The sequence below is a fragment of the Ochotona princeps genome, chromosome 1 (genome assembly GCF_030435755.1).
Source record: "Ochotona princeps isolate mOchPri1 chromosome 1, mOchPri1.hap1, whole genome shotgun sequence".
Lineage (NCBI taxonomy): Eukaryota > Metazoa > Chordata > Mammalia > Lagomorpha > Ochotonidae > Ochotona > Ochotona princeps.
The window spans coordinates 161,270,814-161,292,979 of NC_080832.1; the positions used below are offsets into that span (position 1 = coordinate 161,270,814).

At 47.5% G+C, this 22,166-nt stretch overlaps 1 protein-coding gene, 1 non-coding gene and 1 pseudogene across 2 annotated transcripts; 1 reads left to right on the forward strand and 2 right to left on the reverse strand.

The window, feature by feature from the left end:
- Positions 1-367: 367 nt before the first annotated feature.
- Positions 368-1,185, forward strand: H1-5 (H1.5 linker histone, cluster member). The gene has a single exon (XM_004596498.2). The coding sequence runs from the start codon at positions 448-450 to the stop codon at positions 1,126-1,128; it is 681 nt and encodes a 226-aa protein (XP_004596555.2). The 5' UTR covers positions 368-447; the 3' UTR covers positions 1,129-1,185.
- Positions 1,186-9,798: 8,613 nt separating this feature from the next.
- LOC101530653 (protein N-terminal asparagine amidohydrolase-like) lies at positions 9,799-10,416 on the reverse strand (annotated as a pseudogene).
- A 3,088-nt stretch (positions 10,417-13,504) lies between these two features.
- LOC118758412 (U6 spliceosomal RNA) lies at positions 13,505-13,610 on the reverse strand. The gene has a single exon (XR_004995703.2). It is a non-coding gene; the product is annotated as a U6 spliceosomal RNA (small nuclear RNA).
- Between the last annotated feature and the right edge of the window lie 8,556 nt (positions 13,611-22,166).

Below are 22,166 nucleotides of genomic sequence, written 5' to 3' on the forward strand. Positions count from 1 at the left end.
CCCCATTAAATGATGTTTGCTGGATATCTACTAGAAATCTCTTGGAACTTGCGAATAAGTAGCAGGGTGCCCTCCGCCCCGGGTCTTCCCAAAAAAAAAAAAAATGCAGGCATTTTTCAAAATATTTTTTTCCAATCGGGCACGAACCCCCAAAACACAGACAAGTCTGAGACCCAGAAGGGTGTTTTCTTTCTTTATAACTTGTCAGGAGAAAATTCTGTCCCCAACTCGTCTGCATTTCATCAAAGTTAGGAGACTAACAAACACAAAATCAGGAAAGCCAGCCAGAAGCGGCGGCGGAGGTCCCGAGGGCGGCGGATTGGACGCTCCACCAATCACAAGGCAGCGTCGCCTTATATAAGTCCCGGCCTGAGCCCAGGGCCGTCGCAAAACTTGTTCTTTGGGTTTCGCAGTTGTCTTACTCAGCAGCGTCTCCTGTCGCTTACCATGTCGGAAACCGCTCCCGCCGAGACTGCCGCTCCGGCGCCCGCCGAGAAGTCCCCTGCCAAGAAGAAGGCCACCAAGAAGGCGGCCGGATCCGGAGCTGCCAAGCGCAAGGCTACCGGACCCCCTGTCTCCGAGCTCATCACCAAGGCTGTCGCCGCTTCCAAGGAGCGCAATGGCCTTTCTCTGGCTGCACTTAAGAAGGCTCTTGCTGCTGGCGGCTACGATGTGGAGAAGAACAACAGCCGCATCAAGCTGGGGCTCAAGAGCCTGGTGAGCAAAGGTACCCTGGTCCAGACCAAGGGCACCGGCGCTTCCGGCTCTTTCAAGCTCAACAAGAAGGCAGCCACTGGCGACGCCAAGCCCAAGACGAAGAAGACGGGCGCAGCCAAAGCCAAGAAACCTGCAGGCGCCACTCCCAAGAAGCCCAAGAAGGCTTCGGGTGCGAAGAAGGCGGTGAAGAAGACTCCCAAGAAGGCCAAGAAGCCCGCCTCGGCTGGCGTCAAGAAGGTGGCCAAGAGCCCCAAGAAAGCGAAGGCGGCGGCCAAACCCAAAAAGGCGGCTAAGAGTCCTGCCAAGCCCAAGGCGGTGAAGCCGAAGGCGGCCAAGCCCAAATCTGCCAAGCCCAAGGCAGCGAAGCCCAAGGCTACGAAGGCCAAGAAGACCGCTCCCAAGAAGAAGTAGGAAGCTGGTGCTCGGTGCAGCAGCCGACGAAACCCCAAAGGCTCTTTTCAGAGCCACCCAAAGAACTCGGAAGGGAGCTGTGCACTTTCTCAAGTCTGCGTTTTGGACACACGTGTCCTTGTCAATGCGCACTCTTCCTAAAGGAATGGTGGGTGGGTTAGGAGATTATTTCCATGTGGGGGAGGGTCCCTCTAAGTAAAACCAGTTCAATCTGTTTCTGCAGTGAACCTTTCTATTAAGGTTAACTCGGTGGTCTACGGCCCGAACGCTGGCAACATGGTTTGCTGAGCTGTTAAAGGCCAGCTACAGGGGCGCACCGGATCAAGTTTTTCCCCGGCTCTTAGGTGTAAGGCCGCCAGGCAGACGTGCGCTCCCGCGCCGACGCGTTCGGCGTAGGTGCCCTTGCACAGCAGCTGGCGCACGTGGCCTGCGTGGAACTGCGGCCTGCCCCGCAACGTCTTGTCCCTTGGAGCCAGCCTTGTGTCCTGACCTCCGGTGCCAAGCTAGGGGTAAGGCGCAGCCTGAAGGAGAAGTACTTTTTTCTACTCGGCTTAAAGGTAGCTGTGAGATTGGCTCTTGCGAGATTTTCGTTTACACCAATGGAGCGGGGTTATATAGGACCGGACTTGTGATTGGTGGAATGTATAAGTTCACCAAAGTATTCAGCATCTGGATACGTCAGAAAGCCAGGGCGGTTCTATATCGGTCAAGCTTCCAGCAAATATCCCCTCTCAGCCCCGCCACCTTCCCGCTAGGTTTTAACGTTTTCATCTAGCTTTAGCTGGGTCTACCCAGGCGCCTCCAAAAGGCTTTCCACCACTTGGGGCCAACCCAAGCTCAGTTGCGAGGAGAGCTGGGTGTACGCGTGCCAGGTGCTGAAGCGTGCGCACCCCGACATCGGCTTCTCCAAGGCTATGCATCATGAACATGTAGCTTTAATCTGCGCAATTTAGTGATGTTGATACAAAGAAGCACAGCAGAGGTTTCACTCGAGAACTGCCTTTTCCCGCCAGTTAGGAAGAGACGCTGGGTGAGGGCGGGTGCCGGTTAGTGAATCCATGCCTTCCTGCCTGCACAGCCGGTCCAGAGGGACGGGGTCTCCCTCGCCCCTCCCGTGGAGGGGCTCTGGCTTACAATGTAAAGATGTTGCCTCCTGTTCCCTCTCCTTTTAATCTTTCACTTCTTCAAGGGCGGTGTTTCCTTTCACGTGGTTGGTGTTTCTCGCCGTGAGGAATTTAAAGTGGACCACACCTGCTTTTATGAGTTAGCTCCACGTTCTATTTCCCTTTCCGTAAGAGAAGGGAATTGTAAACCAAAGACGGTGTTTTCAGAGATGGGAAGCAGTGTAGCGTTTACTTCCAGGAATTACTGCTCCATTTAGGGAGTGACCCAGTGGAAGGAAGATCTTCCTTCTTTCCTGCAAATCTACACTTCTGATATAAAATAAATAAATCTTTAAATAATAATAAAAACATGCATTTGATATATTTTTAAAGATTTTTTTTATTGGAAAGGCAGATTTCCAGAGAGAAGGAGATATATAGAGAAAGATCTTCCGTCCACTTATTCACTCCCCAAGTGACTGAAGGCTAGAGCTGAACCCTTCTGAAGCCAGGAGCCAAGAGCTTCCTCCAGGTCTCCCACGCGGTTGCAGGGTCTCAGTGCTCTGGGCTGTCCTGGACTGCTTGCCCAGGCCACAAGCAGGGAGCTGGATGGGAAGTGGAGCAGCCAGAACACAAATTGGCACCCACATGGGATCCAGGCAGATGTAAGATGAAGATTAGCCACTAGCTCTGGGGCCAGGCCTGATTTGAAATTGTTATTGTACCAAGTTTAATTCACCTTTTCGCTCGAATTTTTCACAACTTGCTATTCTGGCGTTTTTGGCGTGTCATGCACCCCATTTGCTCACCAGCATGGACAAGTGTTGGCTACTGTTGTTCTCAAGTTCATTTTTGCTTTCCTTTTCCACGGAAAAAGTTCACCGAGGAAGAGAATTTTCTAGACAAGGAGATGACAGAGTGGGCCTTATTACACGCAGAAGAAAAGATGAACAAGAGCTCCTGAGTGGCTGTGAAGGTCTTAGTGCATGGACGAGCTGGGAAGGAAGCTGCGGGGCTAGCAGGATCCAAAGGTTAGCAAAGTCGCCACGTGGCTCCAACTGAGAGAGCAAGGAGCAGAGCTCCGGCTTGGGACTGCTAGGACAGGAGAGCTCCGGTATGGGACTGCTAGGACAGGAGAGCTCGGGCTTGGGACTGCTAGGACAGGAGAGCTCCGCATGGGACTGCTAGGACAGGAGAGCTCTGGCTTGGGACTGCTAGGACAGGAGGAGAGCTCCAGCATGGGACTGCTAGGACAGGAGAGCTCTGGCTTGGGACTGCTAGGACAGGAGAGCTCCGGCTTGGGACTGCTAGGACAGGAGGAGAGCTCCGGCTTGGGACTGCTAGGACAGGAGAGCTCCAGCTTGGGACTGCTAGGACACAGAGGTGGGCTACGTAGGCCAAGTTTCCTGTGGCACCTGTGGAGATGCCACAGCACTCTCAGCTGGCTTCACACCCTAGAGGTCTCTGCCCCTGCCCCATTAAAGAAGCCAACCAAGGGAGAACAGTCTCCCTCTTTCCCTCTTCTCTCTCCCGGCCCTTCTCGCTGCCCCCTTTTCCTGGTGACCACAGCTGGCAGTGTGGTGGAGGTGCCCTGCCCTCCCCTTATTCCCTTTGGGCAATCCCCTGGTCCACGTATAACAGGCATTTCTCAACACAGGACAGGCTATACCCAGGTGTGTATGTTTTGTTTACTGTCTCACTTTTGGAACACACTGTCACTTTGTGCATCTCAGTGTGCCTGCACTTAGTAATCTCTTGGTGTAAGACAAGAGCTCTACATCGACATCATCACGACAGTGGGTTGTGTCATCATCATGACAGTGGGTTGTGACATCATCACGACAGTGGGTTGTGTCATTCTGCACCCGTGCTTTTAGTTGCTGTGGGTTTTGTGTGATCAGCATCGATACATTTCAACCTCTGGCCTGGGTCATCAAAGGGAAGAAACACAAGCCACTCCATATGTGAGTGTTTTACTTCTTCAATCTGTTAAAGGGAAGGGGGGACTGGAGCAATTGGATCAATTGGCTAAACTTCTACCTGCAAGTGCTTTGATCCTCGATGGGTGCAGATTCATGTCCCAGCTGCTCCACTTCCCATCCAGCTCCCTGCTAGTGGCCTGGGAAAGCAGCGGAAGATGGCCCAAAGCCTTGGCGTCCTGCACTTGCTTGGGAGACCTGGAACAGTCTCCTGGCTTGAATCAGCTCAGTTCTGGTCATTGCAGTTATTTAGGCAGTGAACCAGCAAAGCAAATGTCTTTCTCATTGTGTTTCCCCTTGTAAACCTACCTTTTCATTAAAAATAAATTTTAAAAAATGTTTAAAAAAGCACTACCCCCCCACTACCAGATCCCTCCTTCTAGAAGCAGGAAGTTGTCATTTCCAACATTTACTTTTATCCCAGCAAAGCCTTTTCCGCAACTTCCTGAACTAAGCTCGCCGGAGAGACACCCATTTCAAATTCACTGCAATTGAGGGCACCAGGGACCACACAAGCATGGGCATTTGGTAATAAGATGCTTCATCTTTGGCAAGTAAGACCTGCCCTTTTGACACATTGATCCCCTCCGTGGTCAGAGCGTTCTTTAGATTCAAGCCACATTTCCATTCTCTCAAGCCAAGAGAGTAAAACCTCTGATATTTTCTCTTGTGGTACATTATCCGTATAATTAAGCACTAATCAAATAGCTTATTCCATTATGTCTCTGTCTTACCTTCCTTATTTTTTTTTATTCCTTTCTCATCTTATTCTCAGCTTTATTCAGAATTGCTACTAGAACTTGGACAGGAAACACACTTGCCTGGCCAACACTAAACCCGAAAATTCAGAGAGAACTGACCAACGTTGGAGAGGCTGGCAACTAGGTGTTGTCGAAACTTCCCAAGAGTTCCCGTGGTGAGAGGCCCGGCAGACTAGCCATTGTGTACTGACTGTGGAAGCAGCCTCCCAGATGACCCCTCCATGTGGGATTGTACCTTCGTGTGAGCTCCCTACACTGCACTGTGGTCAGCGTGGGTCAGGTCTATGCATATCCGGAGGAAAGGTGGCGGGGGAAGAACAGAGGTGATAGAGACTTGGATTCCTCACAAGGTTGGTGTAAGAACCCGAAGACAAACACCCTGACTGCTTTCTATTCATTCGACCCAACTGTCAGGTAGGAGAGAACCGAGTCAGGCTGCCCCTGCTGTTCTTGTGGACTCAGTTCCCACTCTTTCTGTGACTGCATTTTCCATTGCCCCATCCCTCTTAGATGGCTGAGGTGGCGCCACGGTGCTTCCAAGATTGGATCAGTGACATGCCTTGGTGGTTTCCACTCTGCTCACTCACTCACTCTGGAAGCAGGAAGCTACCTTTGTCAGGAGTTGTCAGTGTGATAAGGAACCGAAATCTCTGATCAGACACCTCATGAATGAGTCTGTTAGTTCTTGGAAAGTCCAGTCCGGTTGAGTCAAGATTGTCGATGACGTTGACCTGTGACTACCGTTTCAGGAGAACCTGCAGACCTTGAGACATAACTATCAGATTCTTGTCCCTCAGAAACCAGGTGTAACAGATGTTGACTGTCACAGGCTGCTCAATGTTGGTTCAGTGTTGCACACATCAGTGGATAATTCACCCACTGTAGTCTTCCCAATCCAGTCTTAAATGCTGAAACTTGGTGGTAGCTCTTTCAAGAAAGTTTCGGGGACTGCCACACTGATGGATGACATCTGTCCTTGAAAATGCCTCCCAGCGTTTGCAGTCAGTATTAAATACAGTTTATCTCTATCTGCTTGCAACAGAGAGATGCATCATGTATGTTATCCAGTCCTGCCATAGCGTCACTGTTCTGTGTTGTTTTCTGACATTAGTTACACCCTTCCGTGTTCAACGCTTAGTCATAGTTTGTTTCTTCTTTCTGCGTCAGAGTGTGAGCTACTTGGAGAACAGCCCACCAGTTTCAGAGGCAGACGACTCCTTTCTTTGGACTAGGACTTTTTCCAATTCTTTGTTAGAAGTGTGAAGCAGACAAAAGGAAACTTAGAAACAGGTTAGATTAACCAGTTATATTTGGCGTAAGATCATTTGGTTAAGATCATTGATGCACTTCTGTTCCAGCTCCCTGTTAAGGCTTTTAGGGAAGGCCAGAAAAGATGACCCAAGGTGTTTTAGCACCCACTTGGAGCACCTGGAAAGAGCTCCTGGCTTTGGACTGGACCAGCCCTCGGGGTTCCTGTCATTTTTGAACTGAAACAATGGATGGAGGATTTTGTTTCTCTCTAATTTTACTTTTTTAAAAAATATTTATTTATTTTTATTGGAAAGGCAGATATACAGAGGAGGAGAGACAGAGAGAAAGATCTTCCATCCATTGATTCACTCCCAGAGTAGCCGCAGCAGCTGGAGCTGTGCCAATCTGAAGCCAGGAGCCTGGAGCTTCTTCCAGGTCTCCCATGTGGGTGCAGGGTTCCCAAGCTTTGGGCTGTACTCAACTGCTTTCCCAGCCGCAAGCAGGGAGCTGGAAGGGAAGCGGGACAAGAACCCTCATCTATATGGAATCCTGGTGTGTGCAAGGCAAGGACTTTAGCTGCAAGGCTGCTGCGCCGGACCCAAGTTCTTTTCATCTTCTTTTTTTAAGATTTATTTTTATTGCTAAGTCAGACATAAAGAGCAGAGGAGAGACAGAGAGGAAGACCTTCTGTCCAATGATTCACTCCCCAAGTGACCGCAATGGCCAGAGCTGAGCCGGTCCAAAGCCAAGAGCCAGGAGCTCTTCTGGGTCTCCCATGTGGGTGCAGGGTTCCAAGGCTTTGGGTTGTTCTTGACGGCTTTCCCAGGCTGCAAGCAGGGAGCCGGATGGGAAGCAGGGCTGCCAGGATTAGAACCGACGTCCATTTGGGATCCTGGCATGTTCAAGGTGAGGACTTTAGTCGCTAGGCTACCGCACTGGATCCTAATTCTACTTCTTTTTTTTTTTTTTTTTTAAGATTTATTATTATTGGAAAGGCGGATATACAGAGAGGAGGAGAGACAGAGAGGAAGATCTTCCATCCAATGTTTCACTCCCCAAGTGAGCCTCAACGGAGCGTGCCAATCCGATGCCGGGAACCAGGAACCTCTTCCAGGTCTCCCACACGGGTGCAGGGTTCCAAAGCCTTGGGCCGTCCTTGACTGCTTTCCCAGGCCACAAGCAGGGAGCTGGATGGGAAGTGGAGCTGCCGGGATTAGAACCGGTGCCTATATGGGATCCTGGGGCATTCAAGGTGAGGACTTTAGCCGCTAGGCCACGCCGCCGGACCCTACTTCTTTTAAATAAATATTTTTGAAGACTACATTTCAAAGCATTTGTGAGCTGTGTGTCCCCTCCCCATACACCTTCCCGTCTTCAGTCCAGCACACCTGGTCTTTGCACACTGTGGGATTCAGCAGCCCAGCAGCCCCTCCCCAGATAGTATTGCTCAGAGAAGGGATGTGTGGTGCTACTCTGGCTTGGGGACACTTTCATTGCTGCTTAAGTGAGAGCCCGATGTGAGCTCTAGAAATCACTCCAGCTTCTCATATAGGGTAGTTCCTGCTTTTTGCAAGCACTAGCTAGTTGGACCAGCTGGTCCAGTTTTTAGACACACGCTTGGGGTATTTCTGTAGCCAGGTGACCTGCAAGTTGCTGTTCTGGCACTAGACTGTAGGCAAGCTGAGATGTAGGTTTTTAACGTGTCTTCATTTTTGCATGGCACTCATCCGGCAGGAGGTTCTACACAACAGGCTTGCTGACCACGAGAAAGTGCAAAGGTGATGATTCCAAGAGGCAGACGGCGGGGGGGTGCGTCCAGGAGTCCCTTTTCTGCCCCCATTTCCTCAAAAGAGAGTTTTCCAGAATTTTCTGAGTGCAAACTTACACTTGATTCTTTTTTTCCTTAATGTATAGAAACAGAAGAGAGAAAAACATCATAAGCATGTGAGTACATCCGGTAAAACAGAATGGGGGTGCCGGTCCCCACTGCCTGTGAGAGCAGCTTGTTGGCGGACAGCCACGGACCACAGAGTCTGTCCTTTCTCAAGCTGAGGCCATCAGTGTGAGGTCTACGACCTGGGAGGCCCTAGCCCCTCGGTGGCCATCTGTGGCCACCAGTATGCTCTGCAACACAGATGTTGGTAGCCTCCCAGACCTGTTGGTGGCCATCATCTTTTTAGATAGAAAGAGGAGAAACAAAGAGAAAGATCTTCCATCTGCTACTTCACTTCCCAAACGGCCCCAACAGACACGGCTGGGTCAGAGCAAAACCATGCTACGGCTTTCTTTTCTTTTCTTTTTTTCTTTCTTTCTTTTTTTCTTTCTTTCTTTCTTTCTTTCTTTCTTTCTTTCTTTCTTTCTTTCTTTCTTTCTTTCTTTCTTTCTTTCTTTCTTTCTTTCTTTCTTTCTTTCAGTTTTATCTATTTTTATTAGAAAAGCAGATAACCAAAAAGAGAGACAGAAAAAGATTATCTGTCTGTTGGCTCACTCCCCAAGTGGTGAAACCAGTTAGATCTGAGCGTATTCGAAGCCAGGAGTCAGGAGCTTCTTCCACGTCTCCCACATGCATGAAGGGTCCCAATGCTTTGGGCCGTCCTCTACTGCTTTCTTACGTTATAAGCAGGAGGCTGTATTGGAAGTGGAGCAGCTGAGACATGAACCAGTGCCCAAATTGGCATGTGTAAGGTGAAGATTTGGCCACTGAGGCATCACCTGGGCCTAGGCCAGCACTTTCTTTGGGATCCATGCACTTGGGCCATTTTTTGTTGCTTCCCCTGGAACATCAACAAAAAGATGGGGAGAGAGATCGTTAGGGGAGTAGCCTGGATTCAAAATGACACTCAAAATTGGGATGCAGGCATTGCAGGTGGTGGCTTAATCTGAAATGCTGTGACATTGCTTTGGTCATCATTTCATACCTAAAATGGACAAAAATTAAGATTGTGGACATTGGAAGGCAAGGGCTTGTGAGGGCACATGCAGCTCATATTTTATTGGAGAGTTGAATTTTTTCTCACAGTGACTTGTGTTTGGTCCACTTTGTTTTCTTCTTTTAGATATATTTTATTTGAACGAAAGAGAGGGAGAGACAGAAAGAGAGAGACAGAGAGATCTTAATTTAACTAGTTAATTTTCCAGATGAACACAACAACCAGGGCAGAGCCAGGCAGAGCCAGGGGCTTCATCCAGCTCTCCGACGTGGGCGCAGGAGCCCAAGCAGTTGGACCATTTTCCCCTTGCTTTCCCAGGTACATTATTAGGAACCTCTACTGCAAGTGGCGTGCTCAGTACTCCAATCAGCAGTGCCCATGTGGGATGCCAGTGCCATGACGCTGGCTCCTAGAATTCCATTTTCTTCATTTCTTCTCCACAACTGCATAGTTGCTTTTTTCTTTCTTTCTTTCTTTTTTTGCCAAAGTAAGATTTTATTGTGAAAATCATCTGCAAGTTACTGAGTAAGGAGGAGACCTCTGGATCCCACACGCAGAGATCCTGTCTTCACCAGGTCACATTCCTCCACCCCCAGCAATGGTTTGTCTCCTGCCAGCAAGCCGCTCTCTGTGCTGCCTCCTGTCTTCAGCTTCCTGGAGAAGAGATCTTTTCCCATAAGCCATCTTTGTGTTTTCTGTAGAGCAGAGCTTTGTTTCCAGGAAACTGTGTTGGTTGGAGATGGATACTTAAAAAAAAAATTAAGGTAGATCTAATGTGTTCAACAAAGTGAGGGGGCTCAGTCAAAGGCGAGGTGGAAAGGTTCTGTAATATTTACTTGTCATCTTATTGCAACCAGAAATCCACATGGAAATGGCATCCAGGAATCCGGCCCTATTTGAAGTTGTTTTGCCTTTGTATCATAAATGCCAATCACTGGTCCCAGGGCTGATGCCTGCGCGGCTTGCAGCTCCTCGTCTGGGCCTTGGTCTGGGAAGGATGCTCGGTAAATCTCTGCCGTTTGAATGTTGACAGCGATGGCATAAATGATTGGAAAATGGTTTTCATTTTCTTCCAGGTCATTTAATTCTGTCACACATAACATCACTAAACGAATATGTCATCTTCCTGTTTGTCAAATTCACTAAGGAGCTGATGGGTGGCCTCCTCAGCTGCATAGTTTCTTAATGTGGTGATTTGTGCCTCCAAACCTTTGTGTTCCTGAGCTTGGTGCAATAGCCTAGTGACTAAATCATTGCCTCGCATCTATCAGGATCCCATGTGGGTGCCGGTTCATATCCTGGCTGCTCCAGTTCCCATCCAGCTTCCTGTTTGTGGCCTGGGAAAGCAGTCAAGGATGGCCCAAAGCCTTGGGACCCTGCACCTATGTAGGAGACCTGGAAGAAATTCCTACCTCCTGACTTCAGATTGGCTTGAATTTGATGCTGTTGCATCCAGTTGGGAAGTGAACCAGTGAATGGAAGATCTTTCTCTCTCTCCCCTACTCTCTGTAAATCTGAATTTCCAATAATGAAATAAATCTTAAAACAACAACAACAAACAACTTTGTGTCCCAAGATGTGGGCCGCAAGATGTGGCCGCTGCTCCAGGGAGGTCGCAAAGGCATCAAAAACCGTTGTTGATGAAGGAGGTGCTAAGATGACGTCAGGGGGCGTTCCACTGGGTGGCTTGAATCTGCACACACACACCGGGAGCGGGGCACAGGTGTCTTCCGAAGTTCTCCGACAGCGTGAAGGGGTCCTCTTGATGTGGTGTGGGGTGCAGACTGTGACGTGGTGGGTGGGTTTGTGACGTAGTGGGTGGGCCCGCGACAAAACAAAGCAGAAAGGCAAGACTGAACTGATAACAGCTTTGGTCACCACGTCTCCGGTGGACGTGGTGAGGACAAGTGACTGCAATGGCCAGAAGCTGGAGTTTTTACTGTGGACTCTGCAGAGGGAGCCGGGATGAATACTGGTCCTCAAGGGCCTTTGATTAAAATACGATGCTGACTTTTTTTTTTAAGTTTCATCCTTTTTTCATCACCAATTAGGTGGTGCCATTGCACTGTGCATTTGTTTCTATCTTTATTTATTGGAAAGAAAGATTTACAGGGAAAAAGAAAAGACAGAACTATCTTTCATCCACGGCTTCATTCCCCAAATGCCTGCAACGACTGGGGCCGAACTGGCCTGAAGCCAGGACCCAGGAGCTCCTTCTGAGTCTTGCACATGGGTGCTGGGTTCCAAGGAGCTGGCCCATTCTCTACTGCTTTCCCAGGCCACAAGCAAGGATGGGAAGCTGGATGGGAAGTGGGGCAGTAGGGACACGAACCAGAGCCCAGATGGGATGCTGGTGCTGTTATGGGGTGTAGCCAGTGATAGCCAGCACCCATTGACAGTGGGTAAATGAGATGTGGCTGTGTTCCCCACCCTCTGTCCTGAAGTTGGGTCCTATCACCAATGGAATGTTAATTCCATCCTCAGCCACTCCCACCTCCTCAACACCTGAGTATTTGTTCTGTCCACCTGTGACTCACCATCAACTGAGAGGGGAAGGTATTGCAGTGTTGTGTAACCACTCCCCTCACAAACTCCTTTAAAGGGCCTGTGAAGTGGGGGTGGAGGGGTGCTCTTGCTCTCTGTCTGGCCAGGTGCTTCCATTACTCCGGCACCTCGACTCTTGGCTGATACAGGACAGGTAATCCCCTGAGCATGGTCCCTGTGTGCTGCTTAGATGGGACAACGGATACAATAATGTTGTTTCTGGTTTGTGTTCTATCAGCAGTTCCAGGAGAGGTGAGGCCTAGTAGTGATGGAATGTGGGCCGAGAAGCCAGGGAAAGGTGACTGCCTGCAGCTTTGTAAGTGTGTCCAGGTTATTGGTTACATGTCTCTTAGGATAGCTTATATTGTTGGGGAAGCTGGGACATAGGTCTTCAGCTTAACGGATGGACTTGAGGGAAATGACCATTTGTTCCTCTTTGGATGTGTTTGGTTGGATTATGATTGGTTGGATTGCCATATGGACTTGTGATTTGCTATTGTGCTCTATTATCACCAAGCTTGGTTAATAAAGACTCCTTAATAAACCTCAGACATGTCTGGTGTGATCTCGCTCGCACCCCGTAACAGTGCCACAGGGTAGATTAGCCTAGTGAAGCACAGCACTGAGCCCAGAACGCCATCTGACTGTGATGGTAGGAGAGGGAGGGAAGATGTTCCCTTTATCCCTGAGCAGTTGATAACAAGAACTGACAGCATAAAGAGAAACAGAGGGAAGCCTGGGAACTTACTATGTATCTGAAGCAGCCCTGCTTCCCATCCAGCTCCCTGGCTGTGGCCTGGGAAAGCAGTCGAGGATGACTCCAAGCCTTGGGATCCTGCACCTGCAGGGGAAACCAGGAAGGGCTCCTGGTTCCTGGCTTCAGACTGGCTCAGCTCTGGCCGTTGCGGTCACTTGGGGAGTGAATTATCAGATCTTCCTCTCTGACTCTTCTCTCTATATGTCTGACTTTGCAATAATAAATAAATAAATCTTTAAAAAAAAAAAGAAAAAGAAAAGCATGTGATATGTTACTATTTATCCAGTAGAGGGCTGTGTATGCGTGTAATACAGAGGCCAATTGGTGGTGCCACGGGATGAACTGTAGTCCACAGTACACGGACCCCACATGGGCCCTAGTTTGCACTCTGCCTGCTCCATGTCCTTGCCAATTCAGCTTCTTGCTAATATCCTGGAAAAAGCAGTAAAGAATGAGTGCAGTGATTGTGTCCCTGCACCCTTGTGGGAAACTGGGAAGAAGCTCCAGGCTCCTGGCTTGGCCTGGCCGGATCCGGGCAGTGATTCAGCAAATGGCTGGTCTCTTTATCTCTGTAGCTGTGACTTTCAAACAGATTAATCTTTAGAGCCTGGCATGGTACCTAATGGCTAAAGTCTCACCTTGCATGCGCTGGGATCCCATATGGGCACCAGCTCTAATCCTGGCCGGCCCTGCTTTCTATCCAGCTCCCTGCTTGTGGCTTGGGGAAAGCAGTCGAGGACAGCCTAAAGCCTTAGGACCCTGCACTTGCGTGGGAGACCCAGAAGAGGCTCCTGGCTGCTGGCTTCAGATTGGTTCAGCTCTGGCCTTTGAAGCCACTTGGGGAGTGAATCAGCAAATGAAAAATCTTTCTCTGTGTCTCTCCTCCTCTCTGTATGTCTGACTTTGCAATAAAAAAAAAAACACATAAAAAATTAAATTTTTAAAAAGATGAACACCACGTATACATTGTCAGCTAATGTGGCTTACAAGGTAAAGCCACCCCTGCCATGCCGGCATCCTCTGTTGGTACTGGTTTGAATTCCAGCTGCTTTACTTGTAGTCCAGCTGCTTGTTCATGATCTGTCATCCTTGCGCAGGAGCCATGTTAATCTTCTCTGTATCGTTAACGATCTGGGAAAAACAGCTGGGATGGCCCCATAAAGCCTTTCAAAAAGAAAAAGAAAACGCTATACTTGGATTTGACTTTGGAGTTACATAAAATAAATGGTGTTTACACGATACAGAGTTCTTTTGGGGCCGTGTTTGAAAGCAGTTAAGATAGCAGGTAAGATGCTTATAGCCCCAGTCACGGTGTTCCGGTGCCATGCCTCCTTCCAGCTCCAGATCCCAGCTGCCTGCTAATGCTGACCCCGGGAGGCAGCAGTGAGAGCCTGAGGGATGGTGTTCTCCACCCACGTGGGAGACCTGGCCTAGGTTCCACCTCCTGGCTACAGTCAGCCATTGCACACATTGGAGTGAACTATTTAAAAATTTATTTATTTTTATTTGAAAGGTGGGTTTACAGAGAGATGGAGAGACAGAGTGAGGTCTTCCAACCTCTGGTTCACTCCTCAAATGGCCACAACAGCCAGACTGGGCCAGTCTGAAGCTAGGAGCTTTTCCCGGATATCCCATGTGGCTTAGGGGCCCAGATACTTCAGCTGTCCTCTGGGAATTGGATGTCAAGTGCAGCATTCAGGACTCCACCTGACTGCCATAGGGGATGCCAGCATCACAGGCAGAGGCTTACGTACTGCAGCACAGCATTTTTTGTTAAGAATTATTTTCAAAAGTCAGTTGTTACACTTACACAATGCTATCTTTAAAATTTACATGGAGTAATTTATGTAAGTTCATATACCCAAATAGAATTTCTCTCTTTTTTTAAAAAAAATATTCATTTATTTTTATTGCAAAATCAGATATACAGAGAGGAGGAGAGACAGAGAGCAAGATCTTCCATCTGATGATTCACTCTCCAAGTGGCAAAAATGGCCAGAGCTCAGCCAGTCTGAAGCCAGGAGCCAGGAGCTCTTCCTGGTCTCTCATGTGGGTGCAGGGTCCCAAGGCTTTAGGTCGTCCTCGACTGCTTTCCCAGGCCACAAGCAGGGAGCTGGATGGGAAGCGGTGTTGCCAGGATTAGAACCGGTGCCCAAATGGGATCCTGGTGTGTTCAAGGCTATGCTGTCGTGCTGGGCTCCAGAAACAGAATTTTCCAAGAACCTATTGGTAAGAGACTCTGGTATATTTGCTTCCTTTTAAGGAGTTATTTATTTATACCCAAAAGACAGATTTACAGAGAGAGAGAGGAAAGACAGAGAAAGATCTTCCATCCACTGGTTCACTCCCCAAATGGCAGTAATATCCGGTGCTGAGCTGATCTGAAGCCAGGAGCCAGGAGCTTCTTCTGAGTATTGCATATGGGTGCAGGGTCCCAAGGCTTTGGGTCATCCTCTACTGGCTTCCCAGGCCACAAGCAGGAGCTGGAAGGTAAGTGGAGCAGCCGAGATAGGAACTGGTTCCCACATGGAGTGTACAGGGCAAGAATTTATCTGCCTTGCCAGGCCTGATATGAAAATATTTTTTAAAATGTATTTTTCATTATCTGTTTGATAATCACACACAACCCAGAGTCTGAGAGGTCTTGTTCTTTGGCACACGGTCCACAGGAACCATAGTAGCTGTGCCAGGCCTGGAAAAGCCAGGCCCAGAGGCTGGGACTTGATCAAGGTCCTACCTTGGGTCAAGAATCTGAATTTTGGAGTCACCACTCCTGCCTATTAGGATTTGTATTTCAAGGAAATTGGAGTCAGGAGCTGGAGTTGAGACTCTGACCCTGGACCTCTGAAATATGTCTCTGTGTCTTCACTTGTAAGCTAAAAAAATTCCCAAACATCAGTTGATTTTTTTAATTAAAAACATATATTTTTAAAATTTATTTTTGGGCCTGCTACGGTAGCCTAGTGGCTAGAGTCCTTGCCTTGTATGCCCTGGGATTTCATATGGGTGCTTGTTCATATCCTGGTAAACCTGCTTCCCATCCAGCTCTCTGCTTGTGGTCTGGGAAAGCAGTTGAGGACGGCCCAAAGCCTTGGGATGCTACACCCACATGGGAGACCCAGAAGAGGCTCCGTGTTCCTGGCTTTGGAACGGCTCAATTCCAGCCGTTGCGGCCACTTGGGGAGTGAATCATCAGACAGAAGATCTTCCTCTCTGTCTCTCCTCCTCTATGTATATCTGACTTTGTAATAAAAAATGAATGAATCTATAAAATACTAGTGTTAACATTTTCACATGATTGTGATGTATGCACCCCTGAGTGGGCCTCTGATTAGGGTCGGAGGCTCGGTTATGGAGGAATGTGGGTGGGACAGATATTTCAGGATTTATTTTTTCCCCCTCTTGTTTGACATCAGTTTCTGGGGATAAGGAATGGTCATTTGATGACTCCTTAGAGACCTCAATGTGGGGAAAAATGTTCTGAGGGTGGTACTTAAGTGATTTTGATAGTTCTGAGACATCGTAGCTTCATTGCACCAGGCTTGAGAAAACCTTTCCAAGGTCTATTGTTTGACAGAGTCCACTTAGTGCATCCACAGACCCTGGAACAAGCTGTAAAACTTGTCCAGGAGGGTGGGCCAATCTGTTTGGCTCCCCATTCTCTGCCAAGACACTCAATGTCCTCTGCTGGCCTAGATGAGTTAGCCGTTGTGTTCCCCACATGTGTCTGGACGTGCTGTCCACTGCACAGGCGTCAGCAACTGAGAAGGCTCAGTTCTGATTCATGCACTTCAAGATCAAACCAACCCTGCAACTTTTTTTCCTGTGACTTGGGTCTGAGTCCAGTTGTCCAGCCTGGGAGTCCCACCAAAAACCGCTCCTAGGGTAACCTCAGATTTGACTCCTATGTACACCAGCGTAGGAGTTAGGGCCAGGTTTGGTCTTTCAGCTGCACCAGCCAACACATACTGGTGGATGAAGCTGTCTGGTGTGTTCTAGCTTAGCCCCATGTATAGACTGTAGCTATGTTCCAGCCTACTCACCCTGCTACAGATCCTTTTCTTACACATATTAGTCAGTGTCACAGCCTGTTCAGCTGACCTCAATAACCCTCGCCAAGCCCATTCTCCAGCCCTGAATTTTACTTGTATCAACGTGCTGTGGCCAAGCCTGGCACGGTCCACATTCCATCAGCTCTTTTACATACCCGTGATTGCTGTGGCTTATCTCAGCCTGAGCCCCCTCCCCTTCTTCTCCATCTGAGCCTTCAGCTTGGCTCACACCCAGCCCTGGCTCTTGTACTCATTATTGGTTGGAACAGCTTGGCAGGGGTGCACCCACAGTTCCCCTGCCAGGCGTGCTCCCATCTCTGATTCTTGAGGGGGTCACCATGGTCCAGCCTTACATGACTCCCATCCAGTGCTACACTTGGAGCTTGTACTATGGCCTAGCCTGACAGGCCTACACCTATTCTGGCTTTGATGCATAGCAGCCTAGCCTATTCTGGCCTGCTCCCAGTCCCAGCTCTCATGCTCACCAGTGGAAGAAGCCTCAGTCCAGGAAGGGATTCCTTGAACTCCCCCTTCCAGGCTTGTTCCTAAGCTTGGGTTTTGTGCTTACCAGCAGGTGCAGCAGCCCTGTCTGATGGCCCACTCCGAGCCTCAGCATTTGCAAGTAGGTGTAGTATGGCTTGGCCCAGATTGTTCCAAGTCCCAGTTCTTGCCAGTTGGTGCAACAGCCTAGCCCAGCCTGACCCCCTTCAGCCCTCACATGAAGAGGTGGATGTTACAATCCAACCTGGTCTGGTTTATCCTGTTCTGGTTCTCACTCATGCTGGTGTGTGCTAGGGACTGACCCTGACTGAGCCACATCTAGAACTGACTCACACATATGCCAACAGGTGCTGTGGCCCAGCCTGGTCTAGTCTACTCCTAATCCAGCTCTTGTGCTCACCATTGTTGCTGCAGCCTAGCAGGGGAATTCTCCAAGTTCCCTTACCAGGCCTACTCCCAGCCCCAGATCTTGTACGTGCTATCTACCTGAAATGGCCAGATCCCAGTCCTAGCACTCATTGGTGGGTACTGGGGAAAAGTCCAACTGGCCCACATTCATTCTGGCTCACCCATGGATGTTACAGCTTAACCCGGCTTGGCCAGCTCCCAGACCTGGCTCTGAAGGGCAGCAGTGGGTGGTGGAATCCCTTCCATGTGACCCACCCTGTACCCAGATCACACATGCTGATGGATGCTGTAGCCTTGTCCAGCTGGCCCACCCACAGCCCCATCTCTCACACTTATCAGTAGGAGCTGCAGCACAACAGTGGAGTTCATAATGTCCCCTGCCGATCCCATTCCCAGCCCAAGGTCTTACTCATGCTGTCAGGTACTTCGATCCAGCCTGGCATGACCCACTCATAGTTTCAGCTCTGGCTGGTGTGTGTTGTAGCCTAGTCCAGTTGGGCACAGCTCATACCATGTGCTGGCTCTCCTGAGTACCTGTAGGTGCTGAGGCCTAACACAGCTTGGCCTATCCCCAAACCCAGCTCACACAAATGCTGAAGAGTATTGCAGAATTATCTGGCCTTGTCTGCCCCAGCCCTGACTCTTGTGTTCTCCAGAAGGATGTGGGTCCTATCAGGGGAATTTCCCAAGTTCCCTTACCAGCTGTACTCCCAGCTCTGGGTCTCAGGAGAGAGTAGCGAGAGGGTAGGAGAGGGTAGCGGCCCTACTTGCCATGGTCCTACCTCAGTCCTGGCTCTTGCATGTGCTGACCCAGCCTGACTCCTTCTCAGCCGCAGGTCTTGTGAGTATCAGATGGGTTCCATGGTTCAGCCTGACTCAGCCTGTCACTCCCTGGTTTGGAGCTTAAACCAGCAGGTGCTCACAATTCCTCTAAAAAATCTGCCCCCAGACCAAGTTAGTTCTCTCACATTCTGGTGAATGCTGAGACCAAGCCTGATGTGGTACACCCCCTGCTCCAACACTGGTGGGAGAGTACTGCCACCCAGCCCAGCCAGGCATGTCACCCAGCTCTAGCTTCTGTGTGCACCAGAGGGTGGTGGGCAGTGCTATTGGGCCCAACCAGGTTTTCCACGTTGGGTGGGTGCCTTGGCCTGAACCAGACATGACCTCTGGTTTCCCCACTCTGAACCAGTCTCTGCTTGCACTCCTGCATGTAAGTGCAGCAGCCTAGCTTTGGGACCCTGCACACGTGTGGGAGACCCGGAAAAGGTTCCTAGTCGCGCTCACTTGGGGAGTGAATCATCGGACAGAAGATCTTCCTCTCTGTTTCTCCTCCTCTCCGTATAACTGACTTTGTAATAAAAATAAATAAATCTTAAAAAAAAAAAAAAAGAAGGGCTTGGTGGTGTGGCCTAGTGGCTAAGGTCCTCGCCTTGATCCCATATGGCTGCTGGTTCTAATCCCGGCAGCTCCACTTCCTCTCTATCTCTCCTCCTCTCAGTATATCTGTCTTTGTAATGAAAATAAAATAAATCTTTAAAAAAAAAATAGTATGCAACATTAAAAAAAAAAAAAAGAATATCAAAGGCTGTCTCGCGTCTTGTAGAGCTAATCACTAATTTGCCTATTTGGATTGTGTGGAAGTTACTGTCAGCCTGTGAAGGTAAAAGTTGTGCTAATATAAGATGTTGCTGGCACAAATATTCAAAAGTTACAAAAGTCTAATCACACATGTTGTTAATAGTCACAATGGTTATCTTACCGAATAAAGTCCCAGAGGCCTAAAAGGGACAAGAATGTATAAATCTCTTTAAGTTTTTTCTAAAACACCGTGTGGAGTAAGCAGGTGCCTTTTCTTGTGAGTAATTTTTATTTTTTTAACCATGGCTGTTGGAAATCTTTTGTCATCCACAGCTTTGTATTCTTCTTTAGAAACACAATTGATTTATTACAAACAACCCTGACAAATTGTTCCTCTGTACAGGTTTTCTTCTAACTTTAAAATTAGAGAACTAGATAAGAGATTTCAAAACTGTTCAAAAACTGCTCCTAAGAATTAAAATATTGTTGGTTCTGTGTATCCGTGTTGGATTGCTTCCTCTTCTAGGTTCCAAAGGTCTTTTTTCTGTAGCTTCCAGTGAATGTAACACTTTAGGACAACTCGATAACAGTCTAAAGCTCAGCAGGGGCATACAGGTTCCAACTGAGAAGCACTTCAGGTTACTAACAGCAAGAAATAATTCTAATCAACTGATGATAATTTTTAAAAGCAAGTAAATATTTTATAAAGCTGTCACCAAAACTGTTTTTATTGTTCTGCCTTATAATGTATGTTATGCATGGGTGTCTATGTTGTATTGTCTATACTCTGTGGTTGGTTGACTTATAGATTAAAAAAAGTACTCATATAAATTAAAACTATTAAATTAACCAAAAACCTTTTTTTCATTCATGTAACTTCAATAAATATGACAGGTTGCTTTAAATCTGTTAGTAAAAAGAAATTAAAAATAGTTGGTTTTTTTTAAGTCATTGACAGGTTTTTGCCTGAATTTTCTGATCAAGCAAATTGCATGTGTGCGGAATGTTGGTTGTGGGTTGTAAAGACATTGCATTGTTCTAAAAAAAAAAAGATATAACAAGGTGATAGAATACTCATTGCTTCCTATGAAGTCCAGTTTAACTTCCAGGATTCCTCATTGACAGAACCATGGCTTGAGACAATGGCCACACTTGTCCAATCCTTCTAGCCTGTTAGGTAAGTTAAGCCTAATTATTAAGTAATAAGTTGGTAAATGTGAAAGATAACTGTTGCCAAGCACATGTACTCTTGTCTTAAAATTTACTGTAGGGCCCGGCGGCGTGGCCTAGCAGCTAAAGTCCTCGCCTTGAAAGCCCCGGGATCCCATATGGGCGCCGGTTCTAATCCCGGCAGCTCCACTTCCCATCCAGCTCCCTGCTTGTGGCCTGGGAAAGCAGTTGAGGACGGCCCAATGCATTGGGACCCTGCACCCGCGTGGGAGACCCGGAAGAGGTTCCAGGTTCCCGGCTTCGGATCGGCGCGCACCGGCCCGTTGCAGCTCATTTGGGGAGTGAGTGAATCATCGGACGGAAGATCTTCCTCTCTGTCTCTCCTCTCTGTATATCTGGCTGTAGTAAAATGAATAAATCTTTAAAAAAAAAATAAATAAATAAATAAAAAAAAATAAAATTTACTGTAAGCTCTAGATCTTTTGGTATTTGTTTTTGAAAGTGGCTGAGATTGGACACTTGAATTGAGTAAGTTTTCACTTGATGTTAATAACTAAGAGTAAGTAACCTGCAGGTCCTGACTTGTTCCCTCATTTTCCCTCAGTTTTAAGATGGGAAATTAATTCTACCCTGAAGGACTCTCAGGATGTACAGTTGTATCTCCAGACCTCATAAAGGGGTGAGTAATCTTTTAAGAATGCCTGGCCACACCTAGAAGACAAAATAACATAGCCCAAAAAGAAAGCTTAAATGATGCAGTAAACAGTTAAACCTCCCCTTTTTCAAGTCAAACTAAGGGAACGGTAAATATTTATTAAAGACTTCAAAATGCATTCACAGGTTGAGTAAGGTGATCATCATATTTCCTTTTATTTAGAAAAGACATACCTTTCCATGTGGACATGGTCTTACTCCCAGCAGAAACAACCAGAACACGTTTGTGATTTCAGATTTCTGGCTCAGACTGCCAGTGATTAGGGATGGGACTGAGACTGCCTTGACCGCTCAGACTGCCAGTGATTAGGGATGGGATTGAGACTGCCTTGACCGACGTCCTAAAGGCTGCCTCTGTGGGCCACTTCAGCAGAGACCAGGGGGAGAAAGAACAAACAGAGCAACGGGCACAGGTTAGCACAGGTGGCAGGCCAACCCATAGGAGCCTTGAACGGTGATCTGTGGTCACAGAGACTCAACAGGGATGCTCCACACTCAGTGGAACTGGTTTTGAAAGTTGGAGGTCTACTATTGTTAGATATTTGATAGCATATCGACTTACGTGTAAATATGTAATTCAATAGCCTTGCTGTTTTTACAAAAGATTAGAATAACAGAATGAAATTTTAATTCTTTCAGAATACCTTTGGTTTTAATGATAAGATTTTAGAAAGCAGTGTGAACAATGTTTTAAGAGTTATAGCCAGTTTTCTCACATGCAAATCTCAAATCTTCTGTGACTTGCTCACACCTTCTGCATTTGAACATAATTCTTACAATGTTCTTACAATAATTCTTGCAAGCAATGTTTCTGCTTTGAAAACAATTCTCTTTCTTTCCTAACCTTTCTCACCAAGAAAATACCCCCCCATACACCTTTTTTTTTAACCATTGGATGATTTCCTACATTTTCTCAACAAGATAACAAACCAACCAAACAAAAAAGAATTAAAAAAAATAAAAATGAGATAACAAAAGAAATTTCAACCTTAGTTACTTGTAAGCCATCTTGAATTCATTTTCATATATGGATAATTTCTGATTATCTGCTTGTTAACAAATTCAAGCAGCTCTTATAAAATTTAAGACCTTAAGAGCACTGTAGTTTAAATTTACAAGTGTAAACATATCTGAATGACTTAAGACATTGAGGTGGTAATGAATATCATAGCTTCATCTGAATTAGTTATCTTTATAGGCCCAGATTGCATTTTCAGAATTTTCAGTAGCCGATAAGGTAAATATAACACTCCTTGACCCTCAAAAACATACCTTAATCTGTCTAAA